The sequence below is a fragment of the Chionomys nivalis genome, chromosome 7 (assembly GCF_950005125.1).
Source record: "Chionomys nivalis chromosome 7, mChiNiv1.1, whole genome shotgun sequence".
NCBI lineage: Eukaryota > Metazoa > Chordata > Mammalia > Rodentia > Cricetidae > Chionomys > Chionomys nivalis.
In genome coordinates, this window is record NC_080092.1 from 59,407,266 (window position 1) to 59,433,213 (window position 25,948).

At 40.3% G+C, this 25,948-nt stretch overlaps 1 protein-coding gene across 1 annotated transcript in view; it reads right to left on the reverse strand.

The window, feature by feature from the left end:
• The window catches only part of Nlk (nemo like kinase), a 126,115-nt gene that overhangs the window by 46,867 nt on the left and 53,300 nt on the right, over positions 1-25,948 (reverse strand). The window contains exons 2-3 of the mRNA XM_057776222.1: positions 8,078-8,207; positions 2,075-2,130 (exon numbers count right to left, since the gene is read on the reverse strand). Of these exons, the coding sequence (XP_057632205.1) occupies positions 2,075-2,130; positions 8,078-8,207 (186 nt within the window). The remainder of the gene's footprint in view (positions 1-2,074; positions 2,131-8,077; positions 8,208-25,948) is intronic.

The window sequence follows — 25,948 nt, forward strand, 5'->3', positions numbered from 1 at the left end:
CTTTGCTCATTGTAATCTGTAGTCTTTTGCTATAATAAACTATAATCACGAGAATAACAGCTTTTCTGAGTCCTCTGAGTTCTTCCAGAAAGTCTAACAATCCTGAGGTTAATCTTGGGAACCTCTGATACAAACTATAATATAGTAAAATATGTATCTAAAAGAACATTTCTCTTGATAGAAAGGTTTGTTTTCAACAACTTCATTCCCAAAGAGGTAGGAATACTACTTCAGACTGAGAATACCAACTTAAAGGTTAAAGAAGGTAGCTCCTGGGCAAGCCTAAGAGGGCACTTCTGCGGGACGAGAGAAGTGCTGCTCACTCCCTTTCTTTTCTCCAAGCAACTTCACGAAGCCTATGAAATGCAGTAATTAATGCTTCTGCCTGAGTAGCAAACTGAGTAGAAAGTACTTTTCCAACACTTGTTCTTTCAGACACTTAGGTAATTTTTCTTTCTCCTCCCTTCCCCTCATCCATCCATCCATCCATCCATCCATCCATCCATCCATCCATCCATCCATCCAAGATATGGTCTTAAGATGGCTTTGAATTCACGATGTGGTCCAGGCTGATGTTAAACTCAAGATCCTGTCTCAGCCTCCTGAGTCTGGGATTATGGATGTGTGCTGCCAAACTGGACCAGTCTTATGCACTCAAGAATGATCTGGCTTGGTCCAAAAGTATTAGACATGCAAAGTCTCTCTTATCAACTAGGAGCTGGACAAGGGACAAAAGTCAGAAGTTCTTTCTTTGGAATGTATATTACTGAGGCACCTCAAGTGCACCACGTTGAATTGCAACAAAGGATCAATTTCATAAATGATGCATGGATTAAAATGTTGCCAAGGATGACAGCACTTAAGAGTTTGGTTTATCAGATTGAAACACTCTAGCTGTGTGGCTCACTGCCTCCACGATCACCTTCTAAGTTTCCTCATTCCCTAGCCCACTGAGCTGCTCTCTTACTCTTTGGGAGCACTTCCCAGTTACAGTTGTCTAGGATGGGATTACCAGCTATTGCTACCAGTAAATATTTTCATTTCAGTGCTGAATTAGAAAAGAAACAGATAACTGGCTTTCATTCTGAATAACTAAAGTATCCATAAAAACCCTTGTAACAACAGACCATACAATCGGGACTTCACCCAGCTCCCATCTTTAATGTGCTGCTTCACTGGGTTCCTTCAAATGGAAACTGGTGACACCCAGCCTACGACTATCAGACAGCCTTGTCTGTATTTCACTTTTTCTCATGTAGTCTCAAAAGCTGTTACATACATTATTTTACTGTTTGTTATTACTCTGGATACCTAACAAGCAATCTATAGGCAGCATTAGTGAAAACGGAAGAGATTCACATAGGCAGGAATTGAGAACATGATACTTTCAAGCCAGACTGAATTAAACATTGATCCCAATATTTTCTAGCTCTGTGAACTCCACCAAGCTTCTTACCTTTTGTGCCTCAATTTGCTCATCTGTAAAATGAAAATAAATACAGTACCTCACACAACAGTTTGTTAAAGGAATAAATATGTGTAAAGAACTTAGTGTGCTTAGCGTCTAGATAGTAATAGTTACCACCACCACCACCACCACTACCACCACCACCACCGCCACTGTCATTTTGTTTAATGGAACACATTTAACTTCACCACACGTTGAGTGTTAAAAGCAAGCACAATATTATCCTGCTGACAGACAGCTGTTGGTTATGACAACAAAGCCACTCATTCCATAGGGTTTCTATACAATATGGCTGCCTCTTTGGTTGCCTGCCAAGTGGGATAGTAATCACGTAGCTGACAAAACCACATGGAGAATAAATACAAGATCTGTCCAGACATCCATCTGCTACCACACAGGACCTCTTGGACCTCTTGGGAACAGTGAGCTCCTCCACATACTTAGAATTTAAAATTACCTGGTTTTCAGGTAGGTACTCAACCACTTCTGCAAGGATGAGACAATGTAATTTATGAGATGAACCACCAAAAGGTGGTAAAACAGGTTAAGCAATAAACAATGATAATTTTAAATGTCCCCTTCTCTTACATTCCCTGGTTAGGATACATCTCTTCAAAATAGTCAATGTGTGGAGGTTGGAGTATGTCAAGGGCAGAGAGTACCTGAGAAAAGGGAAAAAAACAAAACAAAACACAAAGTCAACTTTAAAGAATGAAAAAGAAAACAAAGTTTGACACAAATGCAAGTAAATGCTGTTAACTAATGACAAGTAACAACTGGCTACTAAAATGAACTGCTTATTAGTAAAAACATATAAATTATGATTGATTATCATTTTTAAATTTCAATACAAAGATTTCTCTTCTACCCCTTTTCTTTCCTTTTGTAATTTAACTGTGCAAGAAAACTTGTTTAATGGTTGTTCTTTTTTTAAAAAAACTACTTATTTTTATTCCATGTACATTGGTGTTTATACCTGCATGTTTGTCTTATGAGGGTATCGGAACCCCTGGAATGGTTGGTGGCAATTGACCCCGGGCCCTCTGGAAGAACAGCCAGTGCTCTTAACCATTGTGTCATTTCTCCAGCCCATGTTGCTCTTTTTTTTAAATCACATGTCCTTCACTTTAAATTTTTATTTATAGTTTTTTAATGATTTATTTTTATTTTATGTGCATTGGTGTTCTGCCTGCATGTATATCTGTATGAGGGTGTCAGATCCTTGGAACTGGAGTTACAGACAGTTGTGAGCTGCCTTGTGGGTGCTGGGAATTGAATACCGGCCTTCTGGAACAGCAGCTCTTAACCACTGAGCCATTTCTGCAGCCCCACTTTAAAATCCTAAATTAAGATGTGTTGTCAGGTAGGTAGCACAAGCCTTCCATCCCAGCACTTGGGAGGGAGAAGCAGCTGTCTCTCTCCGAGTCTGAGGCCAGCCTGTTTATACAAGGAACTTAAGGTCAGTCAGGGCTGCACAGTGAGACCCCATTTCAAAAATTTGTTTTCAGTTAAACCTTTCTTTAATGAAAAAGCCTTCCCTCAAGTTAAAACCAGTTGAACATAGAGGTTTTTAAATAGTCTGGATGATTCTATAAGGATTTCTTTTTAAATTAAAATGTTTATACTTAGAATTTTGATAAGCCGAAAATGTTTTCCAGTTTCTTCAAAGGAAATTTTTATCATATCAAACAGTTACCTCACTTTTATATACTTTAAAATCTTTAGTTAGTGTAGAAATCTGTATAACTTTCCTACTTGTGCCACATCAGGAAAACTAACAGAAATGTCTGAAGCTCGGGAGTGATTGATTGGAAAGCAGCATGTCACTAGGTATCTTTCAGACTCTCAACTCTGCACCTGAGCAAGACGCACTCCAGACGGCTTGGGAGAAAACAGATGCAGAGCGACAGTGTCTATTAGGCACAGCTACTTTACACTTCAAATCTATCTGTGCTAATTAGAGGTTATCTAGTGGGAAGTGACAACCCTATTTTAAGAAGAATGAGGCTTTCTTATTCCATGCTGGATGAGGCTTCCATAGAAAAGCCACAAACACTGTCAGACGTTTGCCCCACCCCATTTCGTTGCTGACTGGTTTAATTCTGCCTGGAAGTTTTTATGCCTGTTGTTTTGTTTTAATCTAAATGTTTACTAGCAGTGCATAGCACAGTGTTTCCACGAACAAAAGCAGTACTCAGACCAGCAGAAAGGGCCTAGGACCTCAAAAGCAATGTGGATGAGCAAGTGATACAGGACAGGACGCTAGAGATCGCAAACACTGAGCTTCTGCGCAACTCTCCCAGCTAAACAGCCAGGAATTTCTCGACTCCACCATCACTTGGGGAAATGGAAGAAAAATTAGCCTTTTGATGTAAACAGAAAGGCACTTATAAAGGTGCCTTGGAAGGAAGCCAAGTATCCCCATCACCCACAAGGAAAAAAAAAAACCAAAGGAGTAAAATGTAGCCAAGTGTGGTGAGACTCAGGAAGAAACGGGAAGATCTCTGAGTTCAAGGCCTAACCGATTGGTCTACTTGCTTCAGGCTGGCCAGAGCTACATAATGAGATCCAGCATAAAACAAAAACTACTTTTTAAAAACGATGGTCATGACGAGAAGTGCACACTCTTCAATTCTCTGAAGAACTGGTGAAAAGATGACTTAGAAGATTCATGACAGGGTTTCCATGGTGACCATGTAACTAAGTTCCAGTTGTCTTTTTATCAGTAAAACCATTACGAGGAATGATCTTAAGTCTAAAGACAAGAACTTTAGCCATTTAGCTCAGTGGTAGAGCACTTGATCAGCACGCACAAGCTCCTCTTAGGTGGTAGTGGAGGTGACAGAAACCTAAGTATTCATTCACCAAACAAACAAGAGTTTCTACTCTGCCAAGGATGCAAAGACAAGAGTAAAACACAAACACACCAATGAAGTTCTATGACTGGCATTCTCTTAAGGCAGAGAAACTATATCATTGCTACACGTTTGTAACAAAGTGCACAAATTCTAAGAACATAATTTGATGAATTTTATGCATATACAGTCATGTAAAAGTTACAAGAAATTAAGCATTTCAACATCTTAGAGAGTGCCTTTCCTCCCTTTTAGAAACAACCCTAACTTCTGTCACTATAATTCTTAAACCTTACATAAATCGAATCAAAATTACACACACTCTCTTATGTACAGCTTTTAAGATGTTCTTGTTTTCTGTTTTTTTCTTTTCTTTTTTTTTAAACCACACTTTCAAGCTGGGCATGGTGGCGCACTCAGGAGTAGAGGAATTAGACAGAGGTAGATGGATGTGAGTTAAGCCTAGTGGGATTTACAGAGTGAGTTCGAGGGCAGTCAGGGCTACAGAGACCCTGTCTCAAAAAACAAAAAGATCCCCCCAAATTATACTTTCATTCATTTGTGTGTATGTGGAGGGGTGAATGTGTGTCATGGCAAGTGTGGGGGTAAAGGACAACTTGTGGGAATCAATCCTCTCCTTCTACCACGTGGGTCCTAGGGGGTGACTCAGGTTGTCCAGTTTGACAGCAGGTATCTCTTTTGGTTGAGGCGTACTGTTTGCTGGTCTACACAGTTTCTTTTATATACATATGCCTGTAAGATTTATCCAAGTTGCTATGTGAATTAGCAGCTCATTCATGTTTGGAGCCAGATTTTTAACTGTGACCAAGATTGTGGGAGATAAATCGTTGGTTTCTTTGTGAAGTGGGATTAACGAGTCCTACTTTGTAAGATTTTTATGAAGTAAATAAATTAGTGTACATAAGCATATAGCACACTTTTCTATACATAACAGTAAGCGTTAAACAGCTGGATTTGTCCCCTTCAAAAATGACAGTGTTTCAAAATTGTTTTTGTTTGAGACAAGCCTCACTACACAGCCTTGGCTGGTGTGGAACTCGGTATTACACCAGGCTGGCCTTGAACTCAACAAAGATCCCACCTGCCTCTGCCTTCAGAGTATTTAAAGGCAGGTGCCACCACGCCCAGCTCTTTGCATCCTCAATCTGACCTGTTACTGCACTTTCCCCACAGGACCAATTGTGGCTTAGCTACATCAAATATCGGTTGCCTCTTAAGATTGGCATTCTACATATACCAAGCACATTGGTGCTGAGATAGACAGATCTGAAACAAAGGAGAAACTGGTTATGTATAAAACGTGTTGCCACACCGTCTTCACATCCTACTAGTGACTCACGTCAAATATTCCTACGGATGTCACAGGTACTTTTCTGGCAGAGCTTGGGAGCTCTAAGAAGTGTTTGTGTATACCTGTCCATATCATGAAAAAAATTTAGTTCCTATAACACTCAAGACAACTATTTCTGTTTTTATCATGCTCATTTTGCAAACAAGAAAGCTCAAACCTTGCACAAACTAAAGACACATCATTAGCAAATTATCAGAACTACAGTTCAAACCCAGCTCTGATCTTAGGGTGCCTCTTACAAACCCCATTAGAACTGGCTGTGTGTCTAACCTGGGGCGATTTTCTGAATTCTGTTTCCTTTCTCGCACTACTTACTCTGGCACTGCCTTAGGAACTGAATTATTTTATGGGAATGAGTTGTGAGCAAAGCTAAACATCAGCTTGTGATACCACTGCCTTTTTAAAAATTCTCCTCTGAAAGAAGCATTTATCAGGGGAAGGGGCATTGGACAGCAGGTCTGTGCTCTGATGTTGGGTGGTACTGGGGTGAATTCAAGAAATGAGGAACTAAGCAAGCATGAGACATCATTCTAGCTTACACTTCCAAAATCTAGGGGCCTTGATTTATAAAGGTATAAACCAGCAACTTGAATGGCATTTTGAAACTTAAACAGACGCCAGTGCTAGGCAGTTTGAGTGGGCTACAAGAAGCATTTCCCCAAGGCTGAGAATTAGATTCAGGGCCTTACCATATGCCTATCCAGCCCAGCAATATTTTTTAGAAAAATTTAATAAAATGTGATTTTTGCCAAGCAGTAGTGGCGCACGCCTTTAACTCTGGCACTTGGGACGCAGACGCAGGCAGATCTCTATGAGTTCGAGGCCAGTCTGGTCTACACAGTGAGTTCCAGGAGAGCCAAGCCTGTTATAAAGAGAAACCCTGTCTCAGAAAAAAAAAAGTGATTTTAGTAAAGTATGGTGGCTCACAGCTATAATTCTAACCCTTAGAGGATGAGGCAGAAGGACTGTCATGAGTTTGAGGCCAGCCTATGTGATAGAGTAAGGCTCTGTCTTGAAAGAAAGAAGGGAGACAGGGAGGGAGTTCATGAAGGATAATCAATAAATCAAGACATGTCAAGCCAAGCAGCTTCCAGTGAGCCATACAATAAGTCTTATAGTCTTAGTTCAAGCAAATACATTTTAGCACGTTTCTTTCTTAAGAAGTGAGACTGGAACTTAGGCCAAAATTACTAAGGTTTCTGTGCAGTCAAGCACAGACTCACAAGGAATATTTTTTAAAACCTAAGTACTATGTGAAGAATGAGGCAGCTCTTTTCACATGAAAACAAAACAGTTCAATGCTAAGAAACTCCAAGTAAACTTAACATGAATCTGATGCCTAACTCAGATTAGTTGAGGAGATGTGGTTTCTTAAAATGCAATGAGTCTTTGTATCTCTAAACAGCCAGAAGCAAACTATCTATCTTACCTTCAGGACTATCCTGTCTTTATAGCAGAAACTGTTTTTCCTACATTCTAACCTAAACGTTAAAAGATAAAAACAAAACATTTAAAATCAAGGGCCAATGATTCCTGAACTTAAATTACCCATATAAATACATGCTTTACTTTTGTGCTGAATATTGGAATTATTCCTCAACTAAATACCAACATTTGTTTTGCTTCACTTAATATTAGTTTGTCAGTTAATAGATCTAGAACCCACTTAAATTTGTTCATGGTTCAATCACAGAAAAAGTCTAATTTGTTTCAGTCTTGGCTATGTTTTTTTTTCTAATCTATTTTCCCCCAAAAATATGTTCCTTTGTGGAGGGCCTTTAAACTTATTTAGTAGCTTAAATTCTTTGAATCAAAAAGACAACCCAAGCCAGGTGTGGTGGCGCACGCCTTTAATCCCAGCACTTGGGAGGCAGAGGCAGATGGATCTCTATGAGTTTGAGGCCAGACTGGTCCTATATGGACAGTTCCAGGACAGCCAGAGCTACATAGACCCTGTCTCAAAACACAAAAACAACAAATGGAGTATACACTGTAATTCCAAGCTACCCTGGAAACAAATGTGCGTGGTGTTTCTAATTTGGGGTCAGGCCTTGTGTAAGTCAGAGCTGTGCAGTAGAATTTCCAAACCTCCAAGTCAAATTTTGCAAAAATGGACTCTGAAGTGATTCTAACACACTGTGAAGCTTTGAACCACTCACCAACAGTGGAGACACAAGACTCCTCTGTTGTGACCTTTTCAGCAAGATCACATGGAATGAAGCCTGCCAACGGGTATTTCAAAGTACCACACTGTACTTTCTGCTCTGAGTTCGACATAAAACTACAGCTGAATTCTATTCCCTCTGAACTCACTGTTGTTCTCAACTGAGCCAGCGAACCAAGTCTAGTAAATAGTTTCCCCCAAACACCAATTGCACTTACATTATCATGTTTAAAAAAACACAACATCTTCAATTCCCGGAAGACTCTTTTGCAAGAGACCAGATTCTGGAAGACGTTGGGCATCTTTTTGAGTGCTACTCTCTTTCCATCTCTTGGATCTGTTACTGACCTAAAGAAGCAATATTTGGGGGGGGAAAGGAGGGAAAAAGAGAAATCAATTCTAAACCTCATTCTCCAATGTTTCAGAGATAATGACAAATATTTTGTATCTTAAAACACTTGTTATCAAGTCCACATAATAATGCTAAAAGGCTTCAGTGCAAAAGATGACAAGAGTACACATGCAAAGAGAACGTCTAACCACCCCGCTCAGCTGTCGTATTTTGAAGGGAAACCTTATCTGAAGCCAAATATGGTGGCCACTAGTTTGCAATTCCAGAATTTAATACGACGCTGAGACAGGAGGATGGTGAACTTAAGGAAAAACCTGTCTCTAAGAGCTCATATATTCTCTCCCTCCCCCCATGCCCTCTCTCATTTACATTTCTATGAATACTCTTAAAGATCACTTAATCCAACTGAAGTGGGAATATTAGTGGGAACGCCATTTTGAAGCAACAGCATAGGACAACATGATAAAATAAAATCTTATTATATTTTATTTCCAGAACCATTTTCAAGACTGAAGAGATAGTCAAATACAACTTATATAATTTGGTTTCTCAAACAGATGGACATCTGTAATTACACAGTGATGCTCTCTCCTCAGAAGCTGCAGTGATGGGTGGGGAGCCCTGAATGATGGTGACCTTCTTTGCTTCAACATTCTTATGGCATGGGCTGTCCTATGGTTACAGTTTCTTCTTCTTCTTCTTTTTTTTTAAAGATTTTATTTATTGTGTATACAGTATTCTGTTTGAATGTACACCTGCAGGCCAGAAGAGGGCACCAGATCTCATTACAGATGGTTGTGAGCCACCATGTGGTTGCTGGGAATTGAACTCAGGACCTTTGGAAGAGCAGGCAGTGCTCTTAACCACTGAGCCATCTCTCCAGCCCCTGGTTACAGCTTCTTTAACAACTAGCATTCCCTTTCACCTCACAGCCTTCTAACCACCTGTATAACCATGTTCCTGACGACTCAATCCATACTAAACCAAATACTTTAAATCATTAACTGGCTCTTTGGCAGCCAAAGACCCATAAGATGTTGCTTCTTTCTGGCCGCTGTCCACCTGAGTTAGGACCCTGCTGATCATTTTCAGTTCTTGCTCTTATCACCCTGTGCTTTAGGTTTGGGTCACCTACAACTGAGACCCATGTGCCTTTATTCAAGTTACTAATTAAATCTTAGAACAGGATTGCAAGTTGCTCTCAGCAGCTACTACAGCACCAGAAACCATTTATGGAACTAACAGCCAATCATAATCTTGGGTACAGTTGTCTGATTAATTAATTTATCTAATTAAATTATTCATTCAATTAACTACAATCACTCAATTCCCTTATCCCGTTTGCACAAAAATCAGATGACCATCAAAGTCTACCTTCCTGCAAATGAAGCATCCCATTATCTGCCTGTCTAAGACTCACACTGAACTCCTTAATCTTAGTGGCCCTACTAAGTGTTCATGAGACTTAAGAGATACAGGCTCATATTTGTAAACAAGAACACTGCTCTTGGTCCTACCAACTGAAAATTTGGTAAAACAAGAATTATCACATTTTACTTTACTTTCTTTTTTAAACAGCATCTTCTGATGTAGGTCAGGCTGGCAGTGATCCTCCCATCTCGGCCCCCTAAGTGCAAGGATGGCTGGTGTGCACCACACAAAAGCTGTTTTTGTTTTTGCCTTTCAGTCCTCGAGCTCAAATCCAGGGCTCTGTGCACGCCAGGCAGAGCTCTCCCACTAAAGCTACATCTCTAGCCTGAGTTTCCAACAGCTTACAATGTAGCTAAATTAATGCAGTGATTGATATTATAGATTGCTGCACAGGAAATAAAAAGGAAAATCTATACCACCACTTAAAATCCATATAAAATCAGAGAGTAAAGGAGGAGAAAGCAAATGTAAGTTACAGTCAGACTATTAACTGAAAGTCATTTCCCCTTTTCAGTATAGAACAATATCTAGTACAAGATTAAAATAGCAATAAAATAAAAAGGAAGAAAAATTTTGGATCAAATTTGTATTTGAGTCTGTTCAGATCCAACAGTTACTTATGCCTACCATTTTTTGAATACAGGTCAGTCACTTCATAGATTGTCCCTCAATTTGTTTTTCTCTGGTGTTTTCCCATTAGAGTCAGATTACGTACTGCTGACAAAGAAGTACCTTCAGGAGGTGTCATATTAGGAGGCACGTGGTGTCACCATTGGTAATAACGCTAGTCACTGCAATGAGGCATCTCCCAGGTAAATCTAGTCCTCATCACATTTGTAGGCATCCAATGACGAATTTTACCAAGTCAATTGTTATTATGATGGTTGCCAAACAGTACTTTGATGATTTTTAGCATCTTTAGCAACCCAGTCCAATAAATACTAGTTTAAAAATGGACAGCAAGGTTTCGTACTGTTCTTCTTAGCCTGACTTGTTCTACTGGTCACCCTGTTGTGGTAAAGTTGCTCTCAGGTGAGCCCACACTGTAAACACTTACATGGGGTCAAAACTACTATTGTGCCTTGTGTAACAGTTTAACTCTTACTCATGAAGAAGTCGGTCAAGCTTGTGGTTGGTAAAATAGAACTATGATGAATATGAATGGCTGTGCTGGAATTCAGGCCATGTTGAGTTTGTTCTCTTAACTTGAAGTAGCAGATACTTCAGTAGAAGCAATACAACAGAGCAGAGGCAAACGTGGAAGAAGAATGTAGGTATTCCTCTATTTGCTCTGTTACTCAAAGGCCTGCTGTATTTAGTTTTTCTGCATGGCAATGTTGTGGCTATTCCAGCTGCACCTGTTAATGAGGCTCCACAGACACAGATAACACTTAGGGCACCTTTATTTTGGGAAAAGGGAGCCATTTTTAGAACTATAATTCATTGAGCGGTCAGTCATTTTCCCTGCTAAATACTAGAGGCCCGAAATAGCACACTGCCCTGTTCACACAGTTGACCTCCTAAAAGCATTCCCATATTAGCATGTGGAACTTCCTAAGTTTTAAATTATATTTGATTCATTTATTTCTTCCTTCTCGCCCTCTTTCCTTCCTTCCTTCAACAGTCCCACATATGCCAGGTTAGCTTTGAACTTGCTAAGTAGTTGAGGATGACCTAGAATTTCTGGCCCTCTTCCCCCTCTACCTTCTGACTACAGGCATGTGCCATCGTGCCCGGTTAATGTGGTTAATGTGCTGAGGAACTCAACTCATGGCCTTATGCAAGCTAGGCCATAACTCTTTATCAACAGAGCTACACCACAAACCTAATACTCAAATTTTCAAGCACCATGATAAAAATTAAAAAGGTTTTGAGAATCACTCTTTGCATCTGCCCAAATTCTATCAATCCTTCTTTGCATTTAGGACACAAGTTCAACTATTTTTAAAAGTCAGAAGAGACAGAGGTTGTCAAGAGTACAACCACAATGCAGGAAGCTTTTTAGACCACTGTGGTCACTATGAAATAAAGCTCTCTTAGTCCAGGAACCTGGATATTGAAGCATATCTGCTTTGATCATAGACAAATCCAAAGGCTAGAAGGAGCCAAGATGGAACTTATCCCTAGAGATACTTTCCTGTGCATTAAAATGCCACTTAAGATATTGTTAAACCAGAAAAACATTTAAAAACTGTTGTTTAAGTATTACTGGGCTGGTTGGCGAGAATCTCCAAGAAACTGTTATGCTCCTCATTCAGTTTTATGTGAAGAGTCTTTTTTTATATGGCACTCTTAAAGTTTATCTTTCTGACACAGGCTTTTAGCCATTCAAATCAAATAATTTATAGTGAAAATGATTTAACAAAATCAGGCCCTTCTCATTCTGCTCCTGTTACACTGTTATCCCCAACTGGCTGGGTTTTGTCACCTACACAATTAGTCTCTCAACTACACCAATGCAGTTTACATCCTGGCAACAAAATCTCTTTACTAAACTCTAAACACTATGCTTTCATATTAATTTTGAAAATAATTTATTTAGAGACTATTTTTACAAATAGGTTAAGTCAGCTGGGCGGTGGTGGCGCACGCCTTTAATCCCAGCACTCGGGGAGCAAAGGCAGGTGGATCTCTGTGAGTTCGAGGCCAGCCTGGTCTACAAGAGCTAGTTCCAGGACAGGAACCAAAAGCTACGGAGAAACCCTGTCTCGAACCCCCCCCCCCCCCAAAAAAGAAACAAATAGGTTAAGTCAACTTAAGAAAATAACAAACTGTGGTAAAATTTCTGACAAATCTAGAAAATGTATGTTTTACTTTAGTCCTTATTATATATTCAAGGACACAAGAAACATAAGGACTAAAGAATATATTTTCATGTCTCACTGTTCTTCCTCATCAGAACTTCAACAGGTAAGTCTGTGCCGAGCTGTGGTCTTGCTAGCTGGGGACTTCAAGTTTACCAGCCTCTTACCCCTTCATATCTTCCTTACTTAGATCACTTGCTCTAATCAGGTTTTTGTTATTGCTGTTGTTTTTTAATTTCTACAATTCAAACTTGGAATCTGAGTTAGCTATATGTATAAGAAAACAATCTCTATTGTGAGGAAAAGGGCCTTCTAAGATAGCTAACCTAAGGCAGTGAAAATGTTCATTCTTCCCCACCCCCCACCTTCCAGATAATACTGATTAGAAGAAGCAAACATCTACCTTTAAATAAAAGAGTTCAATGTGAACTTAAATGTCCTCTGTGTTTTAGTAAATGGCACTGCCCACCACCACCTGCATCTGCAGTGAAACCCACGCGTGCAGATAAGGAATAGGCAGGCCATCCAGCCGGACTGTTCTAGCTGTATTCAATTACTTTTGCTAGTAAGACCTCACTTAAAGAAAAAACCAAAGCCGCAGCATATGTGGAAGTCAGAGGACAACTTGTAGGAGTCAGCTCCTTCCTTCCACTCTGTGGTTCTGGGGATCAGACTCATGTAGGTCTTCAGCTGGGCGGTGGTGGCACACACCTTTAATCCCAGCACCTGGGAGGCATAAGCAGGTGAATCTTTGAGTTCAACACCAACCTAGTCTACAGAGTGAATTCCAGGATAGCCAGAGCAATACAGAGAAACAAACAAACAAAAAAAAAACAAAATAAAACAACAACAACAAAAACCCTGCAGGTCTTCTGGCCTAGCGACAAAGACTTTACCTGCTAGCCCACACTTTACTTTTAACACTTCTTCTGTCCCCAATTAATAATGCTGAATAAGTTAAAATATAACTAAGAGCCATTTTATGTTAATTTCTGTGGTCTTGAGACCTTCTGATTGTTTATGGTTTTTGAATTTTTATTTTATTGGTGTTTTGCCTGTATACGTGTTTGAGGGCGTTGGATCCTGGAGCTGCGAGCTGCAATCTGGGTTCTGGGAATTGAACCTGAGTCCTTTGGGAAAGCAGTCAATGCCCTTAACCGCTGAGCCATCTCTCCAGCCCCCATCTGATTGTTTTTAAGATCATAAATTAGTTCCATCTCTATTACATATTGTTTAGTTGGAACCTTCAGCTCACCCCTGCATGATCCAGAAAGCCCCATTCTCTCTCGCTCTCTCTCCTCCACCTGCTCAGAGTCTCCAAACAAAGAAAAGGTGCCAAAAGGCCCAGTTCTGCATTCTTGACTTTTGAAACTGCCTCTCTTGTTGCCACCAGCAATCCAAATCCCCATCTAACTGCTCAGCTTTTGGCCATACTCAGGCACAAACCCAACTTGTGGTGGACACGTCATCACCCTTCGCCTAAAGCCTAAAGTCTCCCTGCTTCAGCTCAAGGGTGCAGCTTCAATGGCCTCTATCTCTGGGACTAGAGAACACACTCGGGAGTTGCTTTGCTCCAATAAACCTGTTGTTATACTGTTTCAATACGCCTTGTTCTGGCTTACTGTGTCAGTGGAGAAACCTATTATGGGGGTTGTGGTCTATGTGCAGCCATTGTCAGGTGGCTCTGTGAAGAGTCTGTTTTGCCTGTAAGAAAGTAGCCACCTGGGCTGGAGAGATGGCTCAGAGGTTAAGAGCACTGACTGCTCTTCTAAAGGTCCTGAGTTCAATTCCCAGCAACCACATGGGGACCCCCAACCATTTGTAATGAGATCTGGGGCCCTCTTCTGGTGCTGCAAGCAGAATACTGTACACATAATAAATAAATATTAAAAAAAAAAGAAAGTAGCCACCCTGATATTTCAATAGGCATCTTCTTATGTCAGAGGGTAAATATGACACAGGCCAGTTTGCCACAAGAAGTTCTCATGGCCTTTTGGTCACTGTTCTCTCTCAGAAACAGACCTATAAATATTACATGGGTAGGAAACCAGTGGCAATGAAGGAAAGGTTTCACAAAGCCACAGTGGAAAATCATTGACATCTCTCATATGCATTTCAACAACTGCGGGAAAGAAGGGGTCACAACAGGCAACTAAAAATCAAAACATTTTAATCCCAGGGATGACTTCCTAAAGACAGGTGTTTAATAACAGTTTGGAATGGAAACTCCAAGCAAACAGAGAAAAAACAAAACCCTTAAAAGACTAGGCAGCTTTTGTGGTATATTGGGTTTCAAAAAGACAGAAAATGTCAAAGAACAGTTACATTAAAGCAGCAACATGTCTACAACTGTGCAACTTTGCAGACAACAAAAAAAATCTTAAAGTAGGCTGAGGATCTTACCAGCAGAGTCATGGCATAGGCACGTAACAGTTCAGTCCCCAGCAAGGGGGGGTGAAGGGAGATTCACTTATCTCAAGATTAAAAGAAAGGAAAAACTAGGGCTACAACTTAGTAGCAGACAACTTTCCTGGCAAGTATAAGGACCTAGGTTCAAGCTCCAGAATCATTAAAATATAAAAGAACAATGTTAGAGAAACCATCCTACTACATACAGAGAATTATCAAGCAATAAACCTCATGGTATGATTTTGACATAACTACAGACTAATAAAACTTACAGGAAAATTCATAACACTTGTCTAGCAGGGTGATGGAGGTGGCGTACTTGCAGTTCCATCATCTGAGGTGACAGTAAGATCAGCAGTTCAAAGCCGGCACCAGCTACATAGTCAGTTGATGCAGCCTGAGAACCACAAGGTGTCTCAGCAACAAAAAGGCAGGCATCATGGCCATACCTGTAATGGCATCACTATGGAGGCCGAGACAACAGACTGCAGAGTTTCAGGCCAGCCAGAGCTACCCTGTGAGACTCTCAAAGCGAGAAAGTGTTTCTGCAGAACAGGGGAGGCAGGAAAGGCTGTGCCAGTTACTAAGTTAACTTCAAAGTCACCCAGTTTAACACTGCTCTATGATATTGGGGGGGGGGGACGGGGACGACTAATTCTGTACGCTATGCTTTGTCAGCTGGCTCAGTTCTCTAATAGGGAGGATGCAAGGCAGAAGGATGAAGAAACTTGTTCTTTCCAGTGGGCTTCCTATCTGTGTTTTGTTTCTCTAATGCTACCTGGCACTACTCTTCACTCTCAGCAGTAGGGGCTTACTACAGGAACAGGTAAATTCAGTTTACAGTCTGACTCTTGACTGACTAACTTCATTGCATCCTCTACGCTAGATACCAACACTAGCAACCTTCCTGTCCTGGAACTCACTCTGTAGACCAGGTTAGCCTTAAACCCACAGAGATCCACCTGTCTCTGCCTCCCAAGTGCTGGGATTCAAGGCGTGCACCACCACCGCCTGGCTGTGTGACAGCAATTCTCACAGACAACATTCTTACGACAACAAGTACGGGTATAAAATGGCAAATCATTTGGAAAGCAGTTGGCATGGTCTACTAAAGATACACAGACCCAAAATCTGACTCCTTGGTATATACTAAAAAGGAATGCATATGTATGAAAAAACACATATGCATATGTTCATAGCAGCAAACTTTGTCATCCTTAATAGTGAAAATAATTCAAATACAAACAGTAGAACAAATAATAACTGAGAATATTCTACACCAATTAACATGAAGTACTGCTATGGCAAACAATAAATAACAAACATAATTTTGAAAGAAGGAACCATACTGTAAAATTTCATTTCCATAATACTAAAAATATGAGCAATGCCGAACTCAAGATGCTCATGGAGGCATACTGGAAGGCCTTACCACAAGTCAGGACGGTTGCTGCTCTGGAGGGGCAGTGGCAGGAGAAGGCACAGAGACATTTTGGTGCTAGAAAAGTCTTGTTCCCACTAGCACGGTGGTCACAGAGCTCTGGACCTACTATAACCCACAGAGCCCAGCATTCCATGTACTGCTCCTGCACATGTGTTATTATGTAACTAAAAACTAAATTGTCTTTCTTCAAGATAAGGTCTTACTATGTAGCTATGGCTGGGCTGAAACCTATGTAGGCCAGGCTGGCCTTGAACTCAGAGATCCCCAGCCTCTGCTTCCATAGTGTGCCACTTTGCCTGGCCTGGTTTTAAAATTTTTTTATTTTTTTTGGTTTTTCGAGACAGGGTTTCTCTGTAGTTTTAGTGCCCGTCCTGGAACTAGCTCTTGTAGACCAGGCTGGCCTCGAACTCCCAGAGATCTGCCTGCCTCTGCCTCCCGAGTGCTGGGATTAAAGGCGGGCGCCACCACCGCCCAGCTAATTTTTTTTTAAAAAGATCTACTTATTTTTATTTTATGCATAGGAATGCTTTTCCTGCATTTGTTTCTGTATGTACATACATGTAAGTATGCATGTACATGCCAGCTGCCCACAGAGGCCATAAGAGAGTGCTAGGTCCCTTAGAGTTGGAGATGTTTTAAGTTTCCACGTGGGTACTCATCCAAACCTGGGCTCCCTGCAAGAGGATCTCGATTTTTTTTTAAAGATTTTATTTATTTATTATATATGAATGCCTGCAGGCCAGAAAAGGACACCAGATTTCATTACAGAAGGATGTGAACCACCACGTGGTTGCTGGGAATTAAACTCAGCCTGCAAGAGGTCCTCTTATTTGCTGAGCCATCTCCCGTATCATACTCTCATCCTTTTTTGAGATAGGGTCTTACAATGTTAACCTGGAACTCACTATGTAGATTAAACTAGGCTTGAACGCATAGAGAGCCTCCGCCTCCCAAGCGCTGGGATTAAAGGTGTGTACCACCACATCTGGCCAAAGGTTTTGAAACAAACTGCCAAGTTTAATTTCCTGGGGGGAGGGAAGTATTTCAGCTTCATAGTAAGCAATTTTTTTTAAAAAAAGACGATCCTGTCCATTATTTTTCTCATGTACACACATCTACATTAACCCAATGGATTTGATATTTTTTCTTTCTATGCTGAAGATTCATTCTGCAGAGAGGATTAGAGGGCTATCTTTTCTGAGTTTTGGTAGAGTTTCAAAAGAATTTGCTTGCTTAAAAAATAAACATTTCTTCATCGTTACACAAGAACATGCTATTAAAAAGCATTCCACAGGAGAGTTGTCAGCAGAATTTAAGACTACAGTCCCACCCCGATCTGCTCTAATCACAATCTTCCAACTTCTTCCATTGTGAAGCAAAATGCTGAAGCAGCCACAATATATAGATGTGCTTCAGGTTTTTAATTAGTTAGCCTGTTAAAAATAACAAAACAAAAAATACTGTAAAGACAAGAGGCAAGACCTCCAGCTGTGGCAAACTGAAGAGGTCAGCAAATCCTCTGCTGAGAACAAGCAGAAAGCAGACAACATGGAAAAAGACAATGTCAGGGCTCTAGAAAATGGCCAGAATCAAGTGATACATTTACAAGTGCTTATGAAAAATGACCTAAGTGTGAATAAGAAGGGAGGTCACTGGCTGCTGCAAGGGGCTGCTCTGGAGCCACCCTCTCCACCTTCACAGAAGCCAGTGTCACCTGAGCAGGGCGACGGTGAAAACAGCCTCTCTATCCAAAGGCAATGTGACCTTAAGTGAAGAGTGGACATCAACACCCAGTGGACCTGTGTGCTCAGGCATCAAGTGCCACTGAAGAAGGACAGAGAAGGCTAACATCCCTGCCAGACCCAGACAGCTGTTCCAACAGGTAAACACAAACCTGGAAATCTACAAAGATACTCCACTTCCTAACCCTGACACATCCCTGGAGGGCTGGAGAAAATCAACAAAGATACTCTGCTTTCTAACCAACATGTCCCTGGAGGACTAGAGGCTGAGTACGTGCTCAAAAGATACCAGAGAAGGCTCAACCGCCACATACATCAAGCCAACTCCAAGCTTTTGAAGGGTGAGGAAAAGTGCTAAGCCAAAGGAAACTCAGACCAAAGGAAAGCAGTGGCTCGGCCATTAGGAGCCAGGCTTCTCTTCCAGAGGACCCAGGTTTGATTCCCAGTATCTATCCACATGGGAGCTCACAACTGTCTGCAACTCCAGTTCCAGGGAATCTGATCCCTTTTCTGGCTTCCTCAGGCACCAGGCACACATATGGTACACAGACAAACATGTACACAAAACACTCATACACAAAAAAATACACACAAATATCATAATAAAATCAAATAGGACAAACACAAAGAGATCCACACATAGACACTTCACTGTCAAACATATCAAGGTGAAAAAGGAATACCAGAAATAATAAGAAGACATTAATAAGTAACCAGAGACAGCAGAGGCCAGACAGCACTGACTACCATGCTGGAATTTGTACTCTGTGTTTTTAAACTGTGCTGAAACTGTGAAAGACTATGGGACTTTTAAAGTTGGATTAAATGCAGTTTGCATTATGATATGGTCACAAGCTTGTGTGGGCCAGGAAAAGGAATGTGATGGTTTGGTGAAGAATGGCCCCCAATGGCTCTCATATTTGAATATTTGGTTCCCACTTGCTGGAACTGTTTAGGAAAGATTAGGAGGTGTTGCCATATTGAACATTATGGACTCTAATTATGAGCCCCAAATTACTTTCTTTTATAAGCGGCCTTGGTCATGGTGTTTTGTCATGACAATAGAAAAGTAACTATGACAGCCTCCAGCCCAATCCACAGATAAGAACAAACCGACCACTGGGCAGTAGTGGCACAGGGCTGTAATCTCTATACTTGGGAAGCAGAGGCAGGAAGATCTCTGTGAGTTCAAGGCCAGTCTTGTCTACAGAATGAGCTCCTGTACGGACAGGACTGTTACACAGAAAAACCCTGTCTTCAAAACAAACAAATAACAACAAAACTGACAATACCCAAAGGACTCCACACCTTACTACAGAGATATTTGTTCATCCATATTCATTACTGCTATATTCATAATATCCGTAAGTTGGAAATAGCCTAGAGATCCATCAACTAACAGATAATGAAAGTGTGATACATTTATATAATGAAATATTTCTCAGTTATTAAGAAAATCAAATTATGAAATCTTCAGGTAAATGGTAGAGCTAAAAACCATTCCCAAGAAAGATCTAAGACCCAAAATAAAAAGTTTTGCATCGTTTTTCTTATGTATAGATGTTATATATATATATATGTGCTACAATCCAAATAACCAAAAGGTTAGGTTCTGAGTAAGGAACCAGGGGAAAGAGGGTTTCACGAGGAAGTGGAAATAGAAACTATAGAGAGTCACAAGAAAACCAGAATGAAGGATTAAATGAAGAACAGGATGGGAGACAGGATTGTGGACAGGGACTGCAGTATTGCTGTGACAGGCCTGACCATGTTTTTTTGTCTTGTTTTGAGGCATTTGAACACTGGTACTTTGGATTCAGAAAGCAGTGGAATGCTTTAAGCATTGCTTAATGGGCCATACTAGTAGGAACATGGAAGACAGTGGTGCTGATATGATTTGAGCTGTGGGGGGCTGTTTTAAGAGATTTCAGAGGAGAAGAATTTTAGAATGCAGTGTGGTCTATCATTCTTGTAATATTTTGGTGACAAAATGCCTTTCGCCCTTGTCTGAAAAGTTTGCCTAAGGCTGAAGTGAAGAGTTTTAAATTAATTCCATTGGCAGAGGAAATTTCAAAACAGCCAAGTATAGACTCTTGTATGGTTATTAGTGTTAACTCTAATGAAGATTTATAATGAAAAGGAGCAAGCTGAGCAAATAAAAAGTAGAAAATGTACAGATTAAGAAAATCCTGTGTTCATGGAGATAAATGGACTAAGAAATGAAATAAAGGAAGTGGTAACCTCAGGGTAAGATCCGACCCAGCTAAATTTCCAAACTGTATTAAGGAATTAAGGAAAAGCTTAGAACCCAGGTATGGTGGTATATGCCTTTAATCCAGGCACTGGGAAGGTAGAGGCTGTCAGATCCTGAGTTTGAAGCCAGTCTGATCTACAGATCAAGTTCCAAGACAGCCAAGTTTAGGCAGTGAAGGAAAACAGAAAGCTAGTGCAGATTTAACTGAACACGAGCGTCATCTTCCAGCCCCAGAAAGCAGCATAACTTGGCAGCTTCAGTCATGTGATTCTTCTGGCTTTAGAGTTAAGGATAGAAGAAAGGGGTTACAGGATTTGCCTCCATGACTAAGGAAAACTGCTGTGTCAGGCATGTGTCAGGGGTGCCCCTAAATGGAGGCTTAAAGAGGCCATTGCACGAAGCTGTGATGTTGAAGCCTAGATTGCCTTGGAGACCCCAAGATGTTGGAGATTCCATAGCTAAGGGATACCTGCCAAGGAGAGCTGCTAACAGGGAATGGGACCAGCCCAAGAAAAAGAAGTGTGTTGCCATCAAGTTGGAGAGTGCTTTGACATCAGAAATGGAGTTTGCCCAGCTGGTTTTTGGCTGTTTGAAGTTGGACTGAATGCATTTTTGCATTAGGATATTGGCTAAGCCTTTGGGAGCCAGGGAGAGGAATGTGGTAGTTTGAAAGAAAATGCCCCCCCCAAAGGGAGTGGCACTATTAGGAGGTGTGGTCTTGTTGGAGGAAGTGTATCACTGTGGAGGCAGACTTTCAGAGTTCACAAATGCTTAAGACACACCCAGTGCATCAATCTGTAGCCTGAATCTCAACATGTAGCAGCTCCTTCTCCAGCACCATGTCTTCCTACAAGGCACCATGTTCTCCACCATACTGATAATGGACTAAACCTCTGAAACTGTAAACTGCCACCTTAATTAAATGTTTTCCTTTACAAGAGTTGCCATGGTCACAGTGTCTTCTTTACAGCAATAGAAACCCCAACTAAGACAAGCATAAAGGAAGGATTATGGCTTTCCAAAAGTCATATGAAAATCTTACTACAGAGCTGGGTGGTACACGCCTTTAATCCCAGCACTCGGGAGGCAGAAGCAGGCGGATCTCTGTGAGTTCGAGGCCAACCTGGTCTACAAGGGCTAGTTCCAGGACAGACTCCAAAGCTACAGAGAAACCCTGTCTCGAAAAACAAAACAAAACAAAACAAACAAAAAAATAAAAAAAGAGAGGGAGAAAATCTACTACAGAAGCTTCCTAAAATATATACATACATGAAAGGAATTTAAACACTCATCATATGAAAAAAAAATGCCAACTAGACATCTTATGCCAACCAAGTAAAACCTCCAGTGCCAGAAATGTGTTACATCTTGTTGAGTTGTGGCCAAAAGGGTCCCATAGGCTCCCAGCTCCCTCGCTACATGGCACTGCCAAGGCTATGGTCAAGGCCCTGTTCTCCCAGTACTCGTGGTGCTGGAAGGTACTCTGCATACTATAATTCAGTTCGGGGTCTCCGTGTTAATCACCACCTACTTCAAGAGGAAGATTTTCTAATGAGGATTGAGTGATGGATGCACTTATCTATGGGTAAAGCAATGTGTCATTAGGAATAATTTTATTACTGTATTCCTTTTACAGAATAATAGCGGAAGGTTTTTCCTGAAGGCCCATGATTATCTAGTTTTAGCCACTTCAGCAGTGTAAGGTTTGGGTTTCATCTCATGAAGTGGTCTTTAAATCAATTTTTTAAAAGTGGCTGGTTACTCCCATAACATTTCTTCTTCTCCTCCTCCTCTTCCTTCTTTTCTTTCTTTTTTTCTTTTTCTTTCTTTCTTTTTTTTTTTTTAAAGATTTTATGCCTGCAAGTTAGAAGAGGGCACCAGATCTCATCATAGATGGTTGTGAGCCACCATGTGGTTGCTGGGAATTGAACTCAGGACCTCTGGAAGAACAGCCAGTGCTCTTAAACTCTGAACCATCTCTCTAATCCTCCCATAACATTTTTGAGCCACTGTTAAACAAGTATAACTTGCAGGTAGATCACTATCATAGGTGGCAGGGTTTATTCTCGTGTCGTATCTATTACTACTTTTTTGCTCTGGTAGTATGGAAAATGCCTTCCAGCAATGTGAACGCTAGTCAGTGAGGGTGAAGCTTTAGTTGGGCACCAGCTCAATTTCTTAATTTTCAATGACATAAGTAAGTTGTGTCTTCTGGAGGTTTTACTTGGTGGCAAGAACAATACCCACACTTCTAACTGCTAAGCTATCTTTCCAGCCCCCGAGCAAAGTAACTATTAATAGCAGACTTCTAGAGATGATTAAAAATTAATACAAGCCTCTGTATTTTGATAAAAAATATGGTTCAAGTTATTAAAAAGTGAAGAGGACAGGAAGTGAGGAAAATCTAAAAATGTAGACGAGAACAGAAAACGAAACTTCAGTATATCACTAATTACCTTAAAGGTTTATAACCTGCAACCTCCAATTAAAAAAAAAAGGGCAGGAGGCAGGGAGCAGACTAGCAGGGCAGGTAAGCATACACCTGTAATCCCAGCACTCAGAAGGCAGAGGTAGAAGAGCAGAAAGTCTAGTACACACCAAGACCCTGTTGGAAACAACAAACAAAAAGACAAAGACTTGTCAAATCTTTTTAACATAAATAATGTCCACCTGCACGCTGTCTAAAGAGATACTTTAAACATAAAGACAGGTAAAAATTAAATGAAAACAAAAAAAGACACCAAATAAAACACAAGCCTGAGACAAGAATGCTTATGTTAAATTTAGATGAAATAGATTTCAAGAGAAAGTTTTTAGAAGAAATCAAGGATTTTTATATTCATAAAAAGGTAGTTTATGGCTGGGCAGCAGCACTTGGAAGACAGAGGCAGTTGGATCTCTGTGAATTCAGAGCCAGCCTGGTCTAAAGTTCCAAGACAGCTAGAGCTACACAGAGAAACCCTATCTCTCTCCTCTCTCTCTTGGTTTTTGGTTTTTCGAGACAGGGTTTCTCTGTAGCTTTGAAGCCTGCCCTGGAACTAGCTCTTGTAGACCAGGCTGGCCTCGAACTTGCAAAGATCCGCCTGCCTCTGCCTCCCGAGTGCTGGGATCAAAGGCATGCGTCACTACCGCCAGGCCAAGAAACCCTATCTCAAAAAACAAAACAAAACAAAACAAAACAACAACCCCCCCCACACACACAAAAGGTAGTTTATGAGCAAGAGCTAGCAGTTATAAATATATAAAGGATATCTATCCAGTGCAGAAGGATCAAAGTAAGTAAATAAAAGGCACACAGATGGGGAGAAAGTTGGATGGTCATCACTGTTAATATGCATGATAATTCACTTAACAAATCCTGAGGAATCTATAAAAATGGTAAATTAATAGAAGAATATATCAAGATAATATATCAATCTACAAATTATAATGTTAAGAGTTTAAGAGAGAGCTGCAACTAATAAATTTTCAGAAGAAAGAGAAAAACAAAATTGCATAGAGAAGATTTTGTGACTTCAGGCTAAAATAAGTTTCTCACCAGGACCCAAAGAAGCGTGTGTGTGTGTGTGTGTGTACGTACGTACATACATATATATGACGAAGTGGAGTTTTTAATATTAAAAATTTGCTTATCCAAAGACACTGTTAAAAAATGAAATGGTAAGCTACTAAATCAAAGGCAGATTTTAAAATCCTATCTAACAAGGTTCCTTTATCCAGAATTACTAACAATCTAATTCAAAATGGGCAAGAATTTTGTACACATTTGTAGATAGGCAATAAACAAAGAAACAAACAAACTCCAATAGAACCAGCCAGAAAAATGGAAATTAAAACACAGCAAAATCTCACATGGACAAGAATGGTGAAAGTTAAATATTGCCATATGTACCTCTAGCAATACTGTATTTCTGACTGGATTCATGTTTCTCTGCTCCCAAGACATGAGTGGATGGAGAAAAAAAAAAAAAAGACTGAAAAATAAGTAGCAATAAGGATGTGAGGCATTTTGAACTTTTCCTCTATTGCTGGTGGGAATGTCAAGTGTACAAACACTTTGTAAAGCAGTATCACACTATTGTACAGGGATAAATAAATATAGTTATGTGATCTAGCTTTGCTATTCCTAAACAGTCACTCAAAAGCTATGAAAATATATACTCATTTAAAGATCTGTGCGCAAAAAAGCCAAAAATTCAGCAGTCTAGACTCATCAAGTAACCAGTTGACAAATTTTAGTACAGCTATATTGTAGAATATAACTCAGTAATATACACAGCTGCCTTTTGTTCATGTGTATACCCACGTGCATGCATTTCTACGTGACTATAGGTGCTTTTGTGCTATGTGCATGTGGGAAGCTGAAGACTTCATTTCCATCTAATTTGAAACAGGGTACCTTGGTTGCAGTTGTAAACGCTAGGGTAGCTGGCTAGTGAGCCCTGAGGGATTCTCTTGTCTTTGCCCCCATCTCACTGCAGGAGTGTGGGAAGTTGCAGGTGTGCATTACTGTGCATGACTTTACATGAAATCTGAGGACCAAAATTCAGATCATCTTAATTGTAACAACTGAGTCGTTTCCTAGGTCCTCCCTGTTTTCTTTTTTCTCTTACAGGATCTCATATAGCTCAGGTTCATCTTTAACTACTGTGCAGTCTCTTCCAACCCCCTGCCTCTTCCTCCTACATGCTGGATTACAAGCACGCACCACAATGATCAGTTTACAGAGTGCTAGGGCTCAAATCCCAGGCTACATGTATGTTAGGCAATCACTCTAGCAACTGAACTATATTTCTAGCCTATATTCTATGTCTTGATTGCAGTGAAGACCCCATATTTATACAGAGTCACCAAAAGTTATTAAACTGTACACTTAAAATAGGTAAATATTATTGTATGTAAATAAATGTTAATTTTAAGAAAAGGCAAAATGAGGAAACAAAAGAAACGTTCTTTGCACTTTTATTAATTAAGAAATTAAATTGAAACTATGAGCTATTTTCTCATGGACTTAGAAAATTTATTCTCATGATGGAAGGTGTTAATTAGCACAATATTTTTAGAGAATAAATTGGTACTGTACACCTAGATCCTAAAAAAATGACTGGAACTTCTGACCTGCAATTCTATTTCCGTGAAGTCTAACTACAGGAACAACCAAATCAAATGAAACTTATGCAAGAGGGTCACCGAAAAGCTTTGTCTAGCTGTGATAAATAGTTGAGTCGGGGGAGCCTTGTACACCCAAGTTAGATGTTTTCTTAAATAACAAGCTATCCATCATTAACATATATATGTCTTTCTGAGGAATGAAGATGTCAAACTTTTGTCAATTAGTACAACAGACCTCACAGAAAAAGAAAGGAGTGGGCCCATTTTTAAATCCTGGTGAATTTCAACAACAAATAGTACCTGTAATCCCAGCACCAAAGAGGCTGAGTTCATTTCCTAGTCGAGGGAATTGTAAGTTATTGCTATTAAAGCATCCAGATTTACTATTAGAAGAAAATTCTTAATTCCTACCCTCTACCCTCTTTAGCCTACCATGAACACAGAAGGCCATAACTGCTTATTTCTTTTTTTTTTTCTTTCTTTTTTTTTTTTCGAGACAGGGTTTCTCTGTGGTTTTGGAGCCTGTCCTGGAACTTGCTCT